Here is a 15,350-nt window from a genome sequence, read left to right on the forward strand (position 1 = left end):
TTTTTCTGTACAAACGTTTTGCCAAAGTTGCTAAATGTTGTGATGACTTCCTGAAGGCGGAGTTTCAGAAAGAGCATGAGCTTCTTAAAGAGACAGAGGTCCAATTTCATAGAGTTAAATTATGAAGAAAATTTTATTAAGTCATATTTGATATAGCATTTTTGTAACAACTGACGTAACATAGCTAGTTTACTGTGCCATAAAATAATACCATGTGCTGAAAAACAAATAATACTGCCCCATTAAGACTATCAGCGTCAAGAGGATACTAATGTATGTCACAGATTATTTAAATTAAAAAAAATAAAAAAACCTATTTTGTTTTTTTTCCTCCTTCCACTTCTGTCAGCGTAACTTTGTGTCAGTACATCAGATTTTAAAAAACTCCCAATAACTTACAGTGAGGTTTGTGGTTATAGCACGAGAAAATACGGAGAAATTCAAGATGCATGAATACTTTTGCCGGTCGCTGTACGTTCTCGATAAATAAGGCAGAGACGCCGCTGACCCAGGCTGTCTACGTCACATTTTTGTCTCCTTTACTGGCACCTCATTAACCTTCCGTACCCATCGTCCCCCGGCGCCGCAGCCATATCTCAGCATAAAAGACGGCGCATTATGCGCTTAATGTTCCTCATCATTTCCTTTTAAACAAGATTTATGCCGCCTGCTGTTGGATTTCAGACAATGTACCCAATTAGCCGCGTGTCTGCCAGCGCCCTGCTGGCGCGTTGTCGTCCTCGCGCGTTTGCTGAGGTGACAGCGAGTGCAAACCTATTAGCCTCCTGCGGGGGGGATTCTTTGGAAAAGTGAAACCTCTTCTTTATGCGATTTATTTTTTTTGTTTATTTCCAAGAAGAAAGCGAGAGGCTCCGCATGCTGTCGCCAAACATGTTCACAGTGGGACCAAAACGGACCTCGGTGTGTGAACCGAGAGGACGGGGTTAGTTAGAGGCTAACTGGTGTAGCCTAATTGATTTCAACTCTGTGAACGTGCCGAGATATTTTTTGTAAACTGACACGACGTTAGTGAAAGTCAGTCAAAATTAAAGCTAGATTGTTGTTGTTGTTTTTTCTTCTTTTTTTTTTTTTTTTTTTAGAGCTGGCAGGCGGAGGAAACTAACAAGACAGATGGGACTGTCCAGCAGCACGTGCCTTCATTGATATTCCCCCCGATCCTCAGGCTAGTTAACATTGATTTGCCATCGCTGTCACTGGATCTCCAGATGTTCAATGGCCAGCTGACATCTGATAACACAGAGTCGGGAGCATGCGGCAGCCAGCGGCCATCGTAGTTGGGATGCATCAGGTCAGCCTCCACCTGTTCTCCCAGATAGATGGCTTAGTAAATATGCAGATCCTGGCTTCCCTGTGCACAGCCAGATGGTGCAGCTCAAAACTGTATCTGCAGCCTGCTGCACACGGCAAAATGCAGAACATGTTGTTAAAAAAAAATTAGAATTAGAAGAAAAAGAAGATGAAGAAGAAGCAAGAAGCGCATAAACGCCCCGAGGTTTTTACTGTTCTGTACTTTGAATTTGAATGATGCCACCTCAGAGTTTGAAACATGGCGTCAAAATGAAGAGGCGGCGGAGGAGGATGAGGAGGAGGAGGAGAGGGACGAAGGAAAGTCGCACTCGGATGTTTGGAAGCGGTCCAAGTCGAGGCTATGGGGGTCGCAACGGCTGGGAAACAAACAGGTCATCTGGGAATTCCGTGTAGTTGTGCACTTCCCGCATTTGGACGGCCTTTCCAGAAACCGGGCTGAGCAGTCATAGTGAGACAGGAAGCGGCGGCAGTCGCAGAGCTGAGAGCACAGATAAAAAAATATATATGACAAAACAAGGGTAATTTATGAATGAGCTAAGCCAGCGAAACGTTAATCAGCAGAGTGTGTGAAATGAAGGCAGTTGCTATTAACTTATTCTTGCTCAATATCATGGACATGAAAGTATTTTTTAGCAACCACGCTAACTGGTAGAATTGATTTATTTTATTTATTAAAATTTGAATAAAACGGAGTAGTTTGAGGAACAAATCTTAGTCTGTCCATATTCTCAAAAACTATAACTAAACTAGCAACTAAATCATAGCGATAATGATTAAAATCCCAAAACTGTTGACCATGTAAATACTATGGTGGCATGATTGTAGCAATAATGCAACAATAAAGTGATATTTTTAATTTATATGAGCCTGACATTTTTATAAAGCTAAAAAAACATATATTTACTTTAAAATGTAAATAAATGTTTTTTCACTTTGGTAGGTTTGTCAAACATTTTGTGTGGCCTGATAATGAATGTTACAGCCAAACACTTAAAAATATTGATCAAATGTACATCTTTATATCTAACTGCACTCTATCTGTAATTTGGCCTTCGATGTTTCCTTTGGAGTAATGACTTCTTCCTCTCTGAATGGCTTTTCAGCCCATGTTGGATGATTGTTTAAAAACAACGTGAACTCAATGGAAGTAAATGTCTGAATCTTAGCAGAATCTGATTCTGCTAAGTGCTGACCAAGAAAATGTAAGTCAGATTTTTTCCAAGCATAATGTTCATACCTGGTTCAGCTTCAGGTTGCTCTGTATTATCTGATATGCAAATTAAATGCACTGTTTCTGTGTAAAATCATTGTCAGCACAGTAATGCATCCAACAAAACATGAAGGGGAGTAGTCATTTCCAGGCTGGAAAGATAAGGAAGTTCATAACAAACCGCTGAACAGAGAATAAGATGAGAGAAAGAGGAATGCTGATGAAGAGGCAGAGTTGGTCAGAGGTTCTGATCCGGACACAGGCGATAACAGAAACACAGCAGCAGACAATGAGTTCATACGCTGTGACGGACACGGCGGCCTGCCAGGGGTTGGAGTCCACGGACAGCTTTGGTGTGTTGTCATAACAACGCTTCTTAGAACTGACCGCTTTAAACGATAGGACAAAATCTGCAGAAAACAAACTGCCATCATTTTTATTTGTTGTTTGCAATAACGTGTCAGTGAGGATATGGCTTATTTCTCATTTGAATGCACCTTAAAAAAAATAGCTTTTAAAAAAATACTAATTTATATGAGAATTATGACTGGCAAATTTTAAATGTTAATGTGTTTGTTTCATTGTGAGTGTAGGGTGTATTCCTACTACAGTGCAATTCCATGCTTAAGCGTCCCAGGTAAGGTCTATCCAGGGATTCTGAAGACAAAAACTCAGCCGGACAGTCAAGTCTTGGCCTCAGGAACCACATTGTGGTTTCCACCTGGGTGTGGAACACTGGACCAACTCTACACCCCCCACAGCGTCCTGGATGGTACATGGGAATGACAACGGTACATGGGAGTCCGCCTAACCGGTCTACATGTACTTTGTGGACTTGGGGATGGAGTTTGACCATGTCCTGTGGTGAGTACTTTAGGAATCTAGAGTACAAGGCCCCTTGATAAGGGCTGTTAGGTCGCTGTACAACTGGTGTTAAACACTAGTCAATACTGAGTTAGACTCCACCAAGGTTGCACTTTGTCACCAATTTTGTTCAGAGTTTCTCGAAATCTTAAGACGCAGAATTTCAGCCAAGTTGTTGAAGGGTTCCATTTTGGTGGCCTCACTATCAGGTTTCTCCTTTTCACAGATGATGTGGTTCTGTTGGCTTCATAAAATTACAATCTCCAGGTTTCACTGGAGCATTCCGTAGTCGAGTCCATAGCGACCAAGATGAAAATCCTCCAAATCTGAGACCGTGTGCTTGGGTCGCAACAAGGTCCTGCCCCAAGTGTTGTGGTATCTTGGGATCTTGTTGGGATCTTGGTAATGAATGAGAGAAAAATGGAGCAGGTGATCAGTATTGGTGTGGCAGCTTCCGTCGTGACGTGAGCTCTTTGCCAGTCTGTCATGGAGAAGAGAGTGTTGAGCCAAAAGGCAAAAGTACTGATTTACAGGTCAGTCTACATTCGCACCTTCACCTATAGTGACGAGCTTTGAGTAGTGACTGACAGAACGACATTGAGGATACCATCCTCAATGCTCAGGCATGTGGTTACAATGCCTCATGGACGTCTTTTTGGTGAGGCGTTCCAGGAACGTCCCACCAGGAGGAGAACCCGAGGAAGGTCCTGGAGGGATTACATTTCTCGACTGGCCTTGGAATACCTTGGGGATCTCCTGGAAAAGGTAGGCCAAGTGGCAAAGGAGAGAGAAGTCTGGTCTTCTCTGGTTAGGCTGTTGCCTAACCATCCATGGATAGATGGATCTATCCATCTATCCATGGATGGATAGATGGATGGGTGGGTGGATGGATTAAAAGGTCAAATACATATTAAATCAGTAAACTCTCCTGTTCCCTGACAATAGAGTGATCTCGTGGACATAAATAATGTATAACCATGGACTGTGTTCTTCTTTTCAAGTTGCTTTTTATAGTATAAAACATAGAGTTTATATCGTCACCTTCCTAAAATAATGGCTTATGTCATTTTTTGCAAAAATGACTTTTGACAAAAAATAACTCATGCCATTATTTTAGGAAGGTGACTATGTCACAAAAGATTCTTAAAGATGAATAAAAATTCTAATTTAAATAATTCTATTTTAAGAGATGAATATTGCTTGAAATCATTTGTCTGTACACAGGAAGAAGTTGCGTTGAGGCCTCCTTATTCTTGGACATAAAGGATCATTTGTTACGAAAGACTAAATGAAATGTTTCTGGGTCTAGGCTGCTGACCAGCTAACAGGCCAGTTTCATAACATGAAAAGTGAGCTTTTGTATTTCTAATATAACCTTGTTTTTGACAATAGGGCATCTGTGTTATCTCACTCTTTCTGATAAGTAAATTACTTCTTCAATGGACCTAAACTCTTGGTATAGCTGAATGACCCAGATTGTAGAAAACTCCAATATTGCCAGACATTAAAGAAGACAGAAACACACCTTAGTATCTAGTTCTGCTGATAGGCAACCTAGAAATTCTGGTTATATAATCTAAGTTATATCACTGCTTTTGTTGTTGACAGAGAATGAATCACTGGCATGAAGAATCTTGTAAAACTTTTCCAGCTGAATAAAATTTTAAGCATAACCAAAATGAGACTAAATCTATTTTAAATGAAAATAATAGTCATTATTATGACTTCATTTAATTTAGACTTTGTGCTCGTACAACTTTACTCTGAAAATATTACGACTATCCTCATACTATTACACCTTAGTGCAAAATATTCACTTGCCAATCAGTGAAAGTGGACTACCAAAATAAAAGCTGGCTCTTGCCAGCTTTTAGATAAACTCCTGCATCTCTTCGATTGCTGCTCGTATATCTCAAAGTTGCAGGATGTCAGCTCTCTACTGGTGCTGGTCTAGAGGAATGACAATAAAAATAGTGAGAGAGGCAAAAAGTGAGTAAAACACACTGAATTTGTGTCCATGAATTATTTATTTGTTTGTTTATTGTTAACTTTTGTTCAGGTCAGGCTTGCTCCCATTAGGTAGACTTCATTGAAAATGCAACACTGGTAAAAATGTTGTTAAATGCTTGATAGTGGAACGTTGTGATGACTTCCTGCTGTAAAGAGCAGAAGCTTCTTAAAGAGACAGTCCCAATTTCGACTACCACCATGAAACGACTAAATGGCATAAAAGACGGATAGATAATTCATATTAACTCAAATACTCTCAGTCATGCAGGTTACAGGTTACTCTTTTCAAGCCTCTCTCTGTTAACCTGAAGGTGAGAAATTAATCACTTTAACCCATTTATATGTCGGATTAATCTATAGTTTACCCAGGACTTGGACAGCAAAATATTCCAGATGTGGTTGTTTTGACCCTATCAAATTTTAGAGTGTATGTGTGGGGGAAAAAAAACCCAACAACATAAGCTTAAATAGGATGGGACACATTTGGGTTGTGAAGGAGAAAAACATGCCCTGGCTGGATGAATGTGTTTTGTGTCCTGCAGAATTTGGGCTGCGCTGCGCTCCACAAAAACATGTTTACAGCCAGTGAAGAATGTTTGAAAGGGAAAGCTGTGTTGGCCTGAGAGCGGGACGTAGATGTGCCTCGTTGTCCTGAACAACGCTGACCCGAGAATGAAAATAGACTTCAGAATCTGAACTTTGCCCTACCAAGCCAAACACACAAGAGACAAATGGAAGAGAATGTTTGAGCTCCAGCTCAGACGCTGACTTTTTTGGGTGGTATAGTGGGGAAATCGGCTAATTTGGACCTGAAATCATTGTGATGAGAAGCAGAGGCACAACACAGATAATCCTGTTACAAGATTTAATGTGGACATTTTCCCACTAAAATAGTTTAGATCTGCCACTGTGTCTGATGGAGAACTTTCCTGAGTCTTCTTGCTGTCTTTCTTCTTCCACAGAGGCTGAACCTTTTGGTGATGGATGAATAATAATAATAATAATAATAATAATAATAATAATTTATCAACAAATTTCCCCACTGAGCTGTGGAGATCCACAGCTTCGCCATGGTTACCACGTGCCTCTCGGCTGCGTCTCTGTTCTCACTGCAACAAGAAAGCAGTCGATTCAACTTAAACATATTGTGTTGACTGGTCACAACAGTAATCACAATTATCCAAGTGAATATATTAAGTCGCCATGTTAAGCAAATATGAATAAGGTAAGCTTGCCAAACTTAATTCAATTACACGTGACAAATTAACACCATACATATCAGTTGAAGATGTCACTATGTCATAACAGTTTGGTAGGAGAAAAAAAACTGAGCAGTTTCCCCTTCACCCAGCGCTAACTAGAAACAACCAATCAGAGCCCGGAGTCTTAGTGTGTTGCATTTTTTCAGAAGCTCAGACAGAAGGTGGAGGAGGTTGATCTTTTCACAATTTATGTGTCATAAATTGTCACGACGTGGTGACTGTTTTAACAAATATGTAACAAACATACTTTTTTGTAAAAGTTGCATACTGCAGTTTTAAGGAGTGTTTGGTGTCGCTTGTTTGCTGGCAAACTTCTGAGGCCTTCACAGAACATCTGGATTCACAGTGAAATGAAGTTACACACAGATCAGCTTTATATACACTGGATTTTATTTTCTGGCCCTAGAGTAAAGGAGGCTGCATGAATACAGATCTTTATTGCTTTTGTAAGAACGTATCTGTGACTTATTTTCCTTACACTTCATAGTTTTGCAATACTTTGTGTTGGTCTGTCACATAAAAACCCAATGACATACGCATAAGCTGGTGACTGCAGCGACGAAATGTCAACTGTTTTAATCCAGTTCCCCCTACAAGCCAGTTGAACGTCAGATCAAAACAAATTGCGTTACTCATCCATTTTTTCCAAAAATTCCAACCCACATCACAATGTTGGCTTCCCCAACTCTCTCTCTCTCTTTTTTTTTTTTTTCCTTTTTCACACCGGTTAGCTTCTCAGACTGTGCTTCCTGAGAAGAAGGAGGAGAGAGGCTCATTATCTGAGGCTGAAGTGACCTTGTATTGACATCCAGAGCTGTGCGCCAGCTGAGGCAGGCAGTCAGAGGGGAAGGAATTGTCGGTGGCTGCCGGTAGAGGAAGCCGTCTCGGCCGCTATCAGCGAGCTTTGTGCCTTTTCATCCGGCGGGCTGATTGTCTCCTTCCTGCTAGCGCTCTTCAACTAATAGAGAAACAGGCCATTAGCAGAGTTTACTGGTAACTGGCCTCCCGGTCGAGTCTAAAATAGACTCTGGGATTATGTAGACAATTGTTTTTGCACCCATGAGGCTATTTATGGGTGCAGCTTTCTATGTGTGGTCATGCCTTGATAGGAAAGACGGCCCAGACAGTGTCTGCGCAGAATGAAGCAAAAAAACAACAACAAAAAAAACAAATTTATTCCTGTACCTGTGAAGACTGAAGCTGAATTCATTACCCAGGTTATGTAACAGTTCTTATCCATATAAATATTATGTAAGCAGTATATTGTATTTTATCATTTATAGAGAGTTATCTTTTTATTCAGAGTATAATATTAGTGTGTTATAATAATTGATACTAGAAAGCTATGATATTCTCCCATCACACTGTAGGATATGTAGCATATGTAGTTTGACTATCAGCTAAAGCAAAAACTGTCATGGATTTTTGAACATATCAAAAAATGTGGTGGTATGAGCATCAAAATTAGGAAATCATACGTATATGCATCAGAATCAACACAGTTAATTTAAATGTCACAGAAATGATCCATTGAAAACATTACTCAGCGTCTTGCTAAGCTATGTGGACGCTCTGTCTGCGCTAATGAAGATTCACTCATTGTAGCATGTTGACTGCTTGGGTTAGCTCCAACTGATGCCAGTTCTGCTAAAGTTTAGCTAAATGAGCTAATAATCATTTAACCTCCTCATGGCGTTCATCTCTAGATGACCAGTTCATCCCTAATGGAAAAATCAAACCAGAAGCTGTCCCGCCAAAACAAAAGAGAGAGGACACTTTTCATCTAATGCACACATTATTCTATTTTGGGAGGCATCGAAAGTGAAACGTATTTCAGATGTGTGACAGAACGTAATATTCCACTAAACAAACTTCGGCAACCCACATATTCCACTTTATCCTACTGGTCAACATATGAGGCAAGAGGAGAAACAGAGACAGTAGGAATAGAACGCCTCATTAAAGTCAAAATGTCGACAAAAATATACGCGGCATTTTTTTTTTTGTTTGTATTGAGAAACTGCTCTGTGTTGATGCAGATTATGCTCATTTGCAGAAAGTTTTAACTAATTAAGTTTTCATTTTAGATTTGAAATAATATAACAGAAGATGCATGTGAGAGGTGTAGCAGAGGCGTTGCAAAGAAACGATCATATCTGTTAGGTTCTTTTAGGCAGACGCACTAAATACGAAAGAGCCTCTTTTATGTTAAATTCTACAGCTGAAAGGGATTTTCTGATTAATCTTCTTCAGAATCACTGTATGAACGCACGCACGCACACACACACACACGCACACACACACTCACAAAGGCAAGGCCCTGACACCACACAGACACACAGCCCTCACTCCTCTATTCACAGCAAGGACATTGGAGAGCAATGAAGTAATTCATTCAGTGACGAGTCACCCAGCAGTGAGGAAGTAGTGTGGAGGAAATTCAGTGTCGACGAGTCTCTTCATCCGCCCACTCGCCTCCCTCATTGGTTGAGAAGTATGATGTCACACGCCGGCCACCTCTATAAAAAGCCCCTTTCCCCACACAGGCGGCAGATCAGCTGGAAAGCTCATTTTGCTGACAAGGAGGACGGCTCACACCCGCAATCACTCGGGAGAAACTTTGGGAGCTACTCAAGAACGGACAGGAAGCATCTCACCATGTGCAGAGGACTTGAATCGCTGCCCATCACCTGCCTGGAGAGGTAAACCCAACCAGAGTTTTCACGCTTGTAGTCAAGTTTTCTCACGCCAGCAACTTGCGCACATGTTGCATGTCGTCTGAAGTGGTGTGTGATGCCTCGGTGTGTCCCCGCAGGGCGAAGGAGCTGAAGGCGTTGTTTGGAAGTTTGCTGCAGAGATCGGAGCACAGCCTCACAGGGCAGGCCAAGAAAAGTGACAAGCAGAGGTGAGACCGGCATGCAATGTCTCTTTGGAAGCATTTTGGTCAACCCCCAGTGGAAACTTTTTCTAATAATTATGTTTTCTTTCCTCCCCTGTTTTTACAGATTACATGAAGTCAACGAGCCTCTAAAATGGAAGGAGTCATTTGACAATCTGCTGTCCAGTCAAAGTAAGTCCACGATCCTTTGTAGATGCGACGGAGTCACTCTGTCCATCGACTTCAGTTGACGGGTTTTTAACATCCACTTTGCTTCCGCTTCCAGACGGACTGTGTGTGTTCAGAGCGTTCCTGGTGTCAGAGTTCAGCGAGGAGAACATCGCCTTTTACTTAGCCTGTGAGGACTACCGGACAAGCAAACCGTCCAAGCTGGCCACCAAGGCCAAGAAGATCTATGAGGAGTTTGTCTGCTCTGACGCGCCACGAGAGGTACGGCCCAACCCCAGCCCTCCCTTCGCTCTGCCGATCCCACTGACCTCCTGGCCAGATGTTGACTCTAAAACTCTGTGTTCCCTTTGTTTCCTCAGGTAAACCTCGACCACGCCACCAAAGAAGTCACCAGGGAGAACATGACACGGCCCGGTCAGTCGTGTTTCGATCAGGCTCGGGACAAAATCTACACGCTGATGGAGAAAGACTGCTATCCTCGCTTCCTCAGGTCCTCGGCGTACCTGGAGCTGACCAGAGAGACCAAGACGGGCTAAGAGACTTTTTTTTTTTAAAGCACAAACAACAACAACAAGAAAGAAACCCAGAAAGTTGGACGCAACTTGTCTTCTCCTTTTTAAAAAGGGGCTGCAAGCTCGGTGACACGTTATCGGCAGCGTCAGGGCTCTGGGCTGGAGAACCACAGAGTTTCTGGACGAGCCGTGGAGTTCTTTCCGTCTCCTCAGAGAATCCACGGAATGGGATGAAAGCTGGAAGCTGAAGTACACTGGAATTTGTGACAGGAGGCTCACAGGCTGAGCATCAACAGCCTGACGGACTTTACCTGTAGGTTCAGAGTGAGCCGCTATCAGACAACCAAACTACCGTTTGAAGGCATTCATATTTATTATTCTTTATTTATTAAAAAAGAAAAAATGTTTACTGAACGTTTGCTGTGCAACCGATAGTTGAAAATGTGTTTGTAATTTATATATTTCTGTTTTTATATGTGGAAATAATATGGAATAAAAAAAAAACACAGAAAAAGTGGCCGACTGCTTTGATGTTTTAGTGTAAACATACAGTATTTGTTGAGGATTTTGATGTTTTTATGTAAATAAGTTGAGGAAGGACTTTTGCTTTTCATAGTTTTAGTAACTTACTAATCTGTGCCACAGGGTTTATGCTTCACAAGTGGGTGACTCCTTTATTCCGAGGTTCCAGTCACTGGATCAAAAAAGGATTAATGTCATTTCATAACCATAAAAAGCCTGTTTTTGTAATTTAATGTGCCTGAATTATACCTTCTCTGCAGCCTGTCCATTACGTACATTGGCTTCCTTCCAGATTTTCGTCGCCCAGTGAGACAAGACAGGATTAAGAATAGATAAATATGAATTGATGATTGATGGGATTTGATTACCAACATTAAGCAGATTGATTCAAGAGAATGAAACATGTGGTTTAAAAACCACATCAGCAACATAACTTGGAGTTATATTATATGTAATGTTTAAACTTTGCAACAATGAAGGAACCAAAGTTTCAAAGCCAACTTACTGTTTTAAAAGAAACTGCATGTGTGTGGTGGGATCATAATATTTAAAAAAAAAGATCAAACTTTCAATATAAATATTACTGCAGATTTTTATCTAAATGTAGAAGAAACTGCAATAAAATCCACTTTATTGTATTGATAAGGTTATGTTGGAAAAACAAAGCGGGAGGCGGCTTGTAGTGGAAAAAGGCTCTGCGGGAGGGAGAGGTGGATGCGGCAACTGGAAGCTGCAACCAAAAATGGAAAAAAGTGGACGGTTTATAACTGAGACTGGAGCAGGAACAGGTGAGGCCGTTTCACAGACGTGAAACAGCTGAGAGGATATCGCCAGAGCCAGAAAGGAAGGAAAAAATGAAAAATGAATAAAATAAACACAAATAGAAAATAAACAAAAAAAATTTAAATGACCAAAACACAATATTTAGACCGAATCCTGCGTTATTAAGACTAGGAGAATACGCACTACTGTATAAATGTTTTATAATTTGATGCGTTTGTTGGATTTAAAAATGACTACATCTGTTCAGCAGAAGTAACATGTTGTGTTTTCTATTCTGCTCACATTTTCTAGCATGGATTCATTAAGTTCAAACTAAATGAGCACGAACGGGTCAAGAAACGTTGGAATGATCCAAAAGTCAGGTCATGATTTTAAAAGGAAAACCTGGTGTAAGTGTCGGCCTTTAAAATCCTTCAAATTCAAAAACACTTTATTGATCAAATTTGTCCTTCCAAAAGAGATCTAGTTGAGACCAGAGCACCAGACTGAAGACTTTTATCATCTAGTTTTTGGAAGAAAGAGAAAAATGATAACTCCTGATGGAAATAATTAAGCTTGTTTCAATTTATTATGCAATTCATTGATTGATTTATTGTGACAGGCCTGATTTTAATATGAGAAAATTTGAGCTTCACTCCGTTTCTTTATTTTGTTGGGTTTTTTTTAAACACACTTCCATTACTTTGAACAGATCTGTGAGCAGTCAGAGCTGAAGAAGCTGCTGAGGTTTGGTAGAATGATCTCCTCCCTTCAGCTCCTGCCTTCATTCAGCTCAGCATCAGGATGTGGGTCAGAGGTCAAGGCTGGAGCGTCGCCTCACTCTGCCGCGACGTGAAATTGAGAGCCCACGCGGCTGACGCGCGGAGCTGTGAAATAATGTGTTTGAGTGGGCACACGCGTTGCACTAGAAAACAAGCTCATTCTGCCGGGAGCCGTCTGATTGTCGCCATGGAGACAGCTACCACCTACCAGGGCACCTTCACAGGCAGGTTTGTTTGCTACCTTCGCAGCCAGCCAGTCTGATTCACACACTCATCCCATGCCTCTTGCCCACCGAAGCGTTCAAATCCATCCTTCCATCAAATCATCCATCATCCCCGTACTCCTCGGTGTCCTACGCTTTACGGTTGAAACAAATGAGTCCTGTTCAAACACTGCGCTGTTAGAGAGGTATGGGTGAAGTCATTAACACCACTCTGAATCTCGTGGTCCATCCCTCTTTATCTCTGTCGTTTGTTGTGCAAAGCGAGGGCCCTTCTGACTGAGATGGAGCGATTAAGCGTTGTTTTGATTTTGTGATGCCACGAGTTGAGACGGGCTCAGAGACACGGGTCTTAAAGTATGACAGGGCCAATGAAAGTTACAGGAATGTTGAAATGAGCTAAAAAAAACAAACAGATAGTTTGGATTCTTTTTTCCCCAAAGCTGGCTGCTGATTTGATCGCCAAGCCTGTAATTTATGAAACGTTTGATGGAAACATTTCTTCCTAATGGGGGTTGTCAGTTTCAAAGATACCCTTTTCCACTCAGGACCGTTTCTAAAAAGCCTTTCATTCACATGGAAACACAGAGAATGGAACCAAAACGCTATGTTTTACTCCCCCAGACCTGTAGGTGGTGCTAAACATGGAGTGTGTGACATGTGCATACAGTCTATATACAATCTTAGCCCGGTAAAAACAAAGCTCTTGTTCTAACCTACGCTTTGCTTCATGCAGAGGGTCTGGAACCTCAGCTATTGGGAAACGATTGCTTGCTGGAGGCATGGACTTTGCTAAAATGTTAAATTTTACCCAATGTTTAGTGACGTCTGTATTGCGACACTTCTCCGCTATAAAGGTTACCGCTTTAAACAGCCATCCTCCACCGCAGAGAGAGAAGTACCGAGCCGCATGAGGCGTCTGTTGAACGTTAATTCGGTATTTAGAAGTGCGGTCAACCCGGCCTGAACGGCTTCGTTCACTTCCTTCGCTGACATTGCTAACACTACAGGCAGGCTACAATTCTTAAACGGTGCAGAAAAACCACGTCATCATTCACAACTCCTTCTGTTTGGACCCAATTCTACCAAAGACATCTACTTTAATTGTAGGAAGTCCAGACAGGAGAGGAGAATCAAACTGAATTGCGTAGGAAGGCAATAGCCAAGCTAGTTTAGCGGTAAACACAACAAGAAAACAAGAGTGGCGCACAACAAAATTCCAGTGGAGTCTTTTGCGTGTTGTAACAATGTCGAAGCACTTCTGCTCCGTGTCACCTTGGATTATTAAACTAATAAAATACAAGACAAACATGTAATCCGCTATTGTTGCTGTTATGTGGGACATGTTTGGGGTCATAGGTCAGACTAGAAATTGTGCTAATAAGCTAGCATTTGAACAAAAACGTGTTCTAGCTTACCGCAAGTGAAACGTGAAACTTTCACTTCGCTGGAACCCCCGCGGTTGGAGTAAGGTCCACATTTTTTTAGGTCAATAAAGGTGTGCCTCAAGGCCCAGTCTTTGGACCCTTCTTTTTTTTTTCTTTTTTTTTTTTTTACAATCTTTGTTAGTGATCTCTGTGCAAACTTGTCAAATGCCTCGTCACAATCACCGCCTCAGTCACCACTGTGAACTGGATGCTAAAGCTAATATGACTGCCATGAATGTAAGGCTATATAAAGTTTTTACTTTAATATTACCTCCTGCACTTTGTCATTGTCTTGCCCACTGTGACGCGTGTTGCTGCCTTGCTTGGCTCGGTCACACTTCTGAAAGAGGTCTTAAACTCAATCAATCGTTTATGTAGTTAAATAAAAGTTTGATAATAATTAACCACCTAGTTCTCTGCAGATGCTGATGGTTCCTGTCTCATGTAGGACTCCACATGTCAGTTTCTGCGGTGGAAGAAGAAGCCAGCGTGCAGAGACACGATCAGGCGCGGCTGCGTGTGGGAAGACAAAACCCGTTCAGGCTTTACATGCTTATCGACGGAAAATGGTGTTTTGAATTTGTTAACTGCGACAACAAGTTGGACGAACACAACAGCAATGTCGCAGGAACGAAGCAAGCTCTTTTTTCTTCTGGAGAAAATACGTCGCCTTGAAGATTGCATCTATTGCACAAAAACACATTCTTTTTAAAAAGGATGAAAGCAAAACGGTAAAAAAAAAATTTAAAAAATGATTCAGCTGCTGTTCTCTGCGGCAAAATGTCCTTGGGCTAGAAACCCTTAATACCTTTCACAAAAGTATGAAAGATGAATCATCCCAGCTATTTTGGAAAGAGTTAGCATGTCAAATAAGATTGCATTTACAGTTGAACCAATAATTATTCATGACCTTGGCAGAGCTCGTCAAAATAGTTTTCATTCATCTCATTGTGATGGGAAATCAACCAGCTACCCTTTAAGTGCCCCAATTTTCTCATAAAGAAAAGTTATCTTTATAAAGGAATTAAGTTTTGTTGTAACTGTGTGCGTTTGGGAAACTATGAATACACCTTTTGATTTCCGTAAATAAAACGTTTTTACAAATTACATTAAAGCTGCGTTTTAAAAAATGTGCAATCTTTGTTGAATCAACCTTATTTTTATTTATTTCTAAGAACTGGATATTTAAAAAAAAAAAAAAAGGTTCTGAAAATGTGGTTTGAGTTTTTCTTCCAGAATAAAACTTGTTCTTTGATAAAGTTTTGTCACTAGGATGAGGTGGAATTGTTTTGGGGGCCGTATAGAAATTGGTTTCTTTTGCAAAACTGCAATGGAAAATTTTTTTTCATGTCACAGGAATCACATGATCAGCAACTAGACGT

The 15,350-nt window shown here is 41.0% G+C and overlaps 1 protein-coding gene and 1 long non-coding RNA gene across 2 annotated transcripts; one reads left to right on the forward strand and one right to left on the reverse strand.

Moving 5' to 3' along the window:
* Nucleotides 1–1,478: 1,478 nt before the first annotated feature.
* On the reverse strand, nucleotides 1,479–4,470 carry LOC103479033 (uncharacterized). The gene is made up of 2 exons (XR_535883.2): nucleotides 2,721–4,470; nucleotides 1,479–1,807 (listed from the first exon to the last, which is right to left on the reverse strand). It is a non-coding gene; the product is annotated as an uncharacterized LOC103479033 (long non-coding RNA).
* A 4,551-nt stretch (nucleotides 4,471–9,021) lies between these two features.
* Nucleotides 9,022–10,768, forward strand: LOC103479032 (regulator of G-protein signaling 5-like). Its single transcript, XM_008433238.3, has 5 exons — nucleotides 9,022–9,377; nucleotides 9,491–9,580; nucleotides 9,681–9,745; nucleotides 9,840–10,003; nucleotides 10,102–10,768. The coding sequence occupies exons 1-5, from the start codon at nucleotides 9,172–9,174 to the stop codon at nucleotides 10,276–10,278; spliced, it is 702 nt and encodes a 233-aa protein (XP_008431460.1). The 5' UTR covers nucleotides 9,022–9,171; the 3' UTR covers nucleotides 10,279–10,768.
* Nucleotides 10,769–15,350: the final 4,582 nt, after the last annotated feature.

Source organism: Poecilia reticulata, chromosome 17, assembly GCF_904066995.2.
Source record: "Poecilia reticulata chromosome 17, P_reticulata-male-v2, whole genome shotgun sequence".
NCBI lineage: Eukaryota > Metazoa > Chordata > Actinopteri > Cyprinodontiformes > Poeciliidae > Poecilia > Poecilia reticulata.

Coding starts and splice junctions, on each gene's coding strand:
- LOC103479032 (XM_008433238.3), top strand. CDS start 9,172: ATGATGTCACACGCCGGCCACCTCTATAAAAAGCCCCTTTCCCCACAC. Junction 9,378..9,490: donor CCCATCACCTGCCTGGAGAG/GTAAACCCAACC, acceptor GTGTCCCCGCAG/GGCGAAGGAGCTGAAGGCGT. Junction 10,004..10,101: donor GCTCTGACGCGCCACGAGAG/GTACGGCCCAAC, acceptor TTGTTTCCTCAG/GTAAACCTCGACCACGCCAC.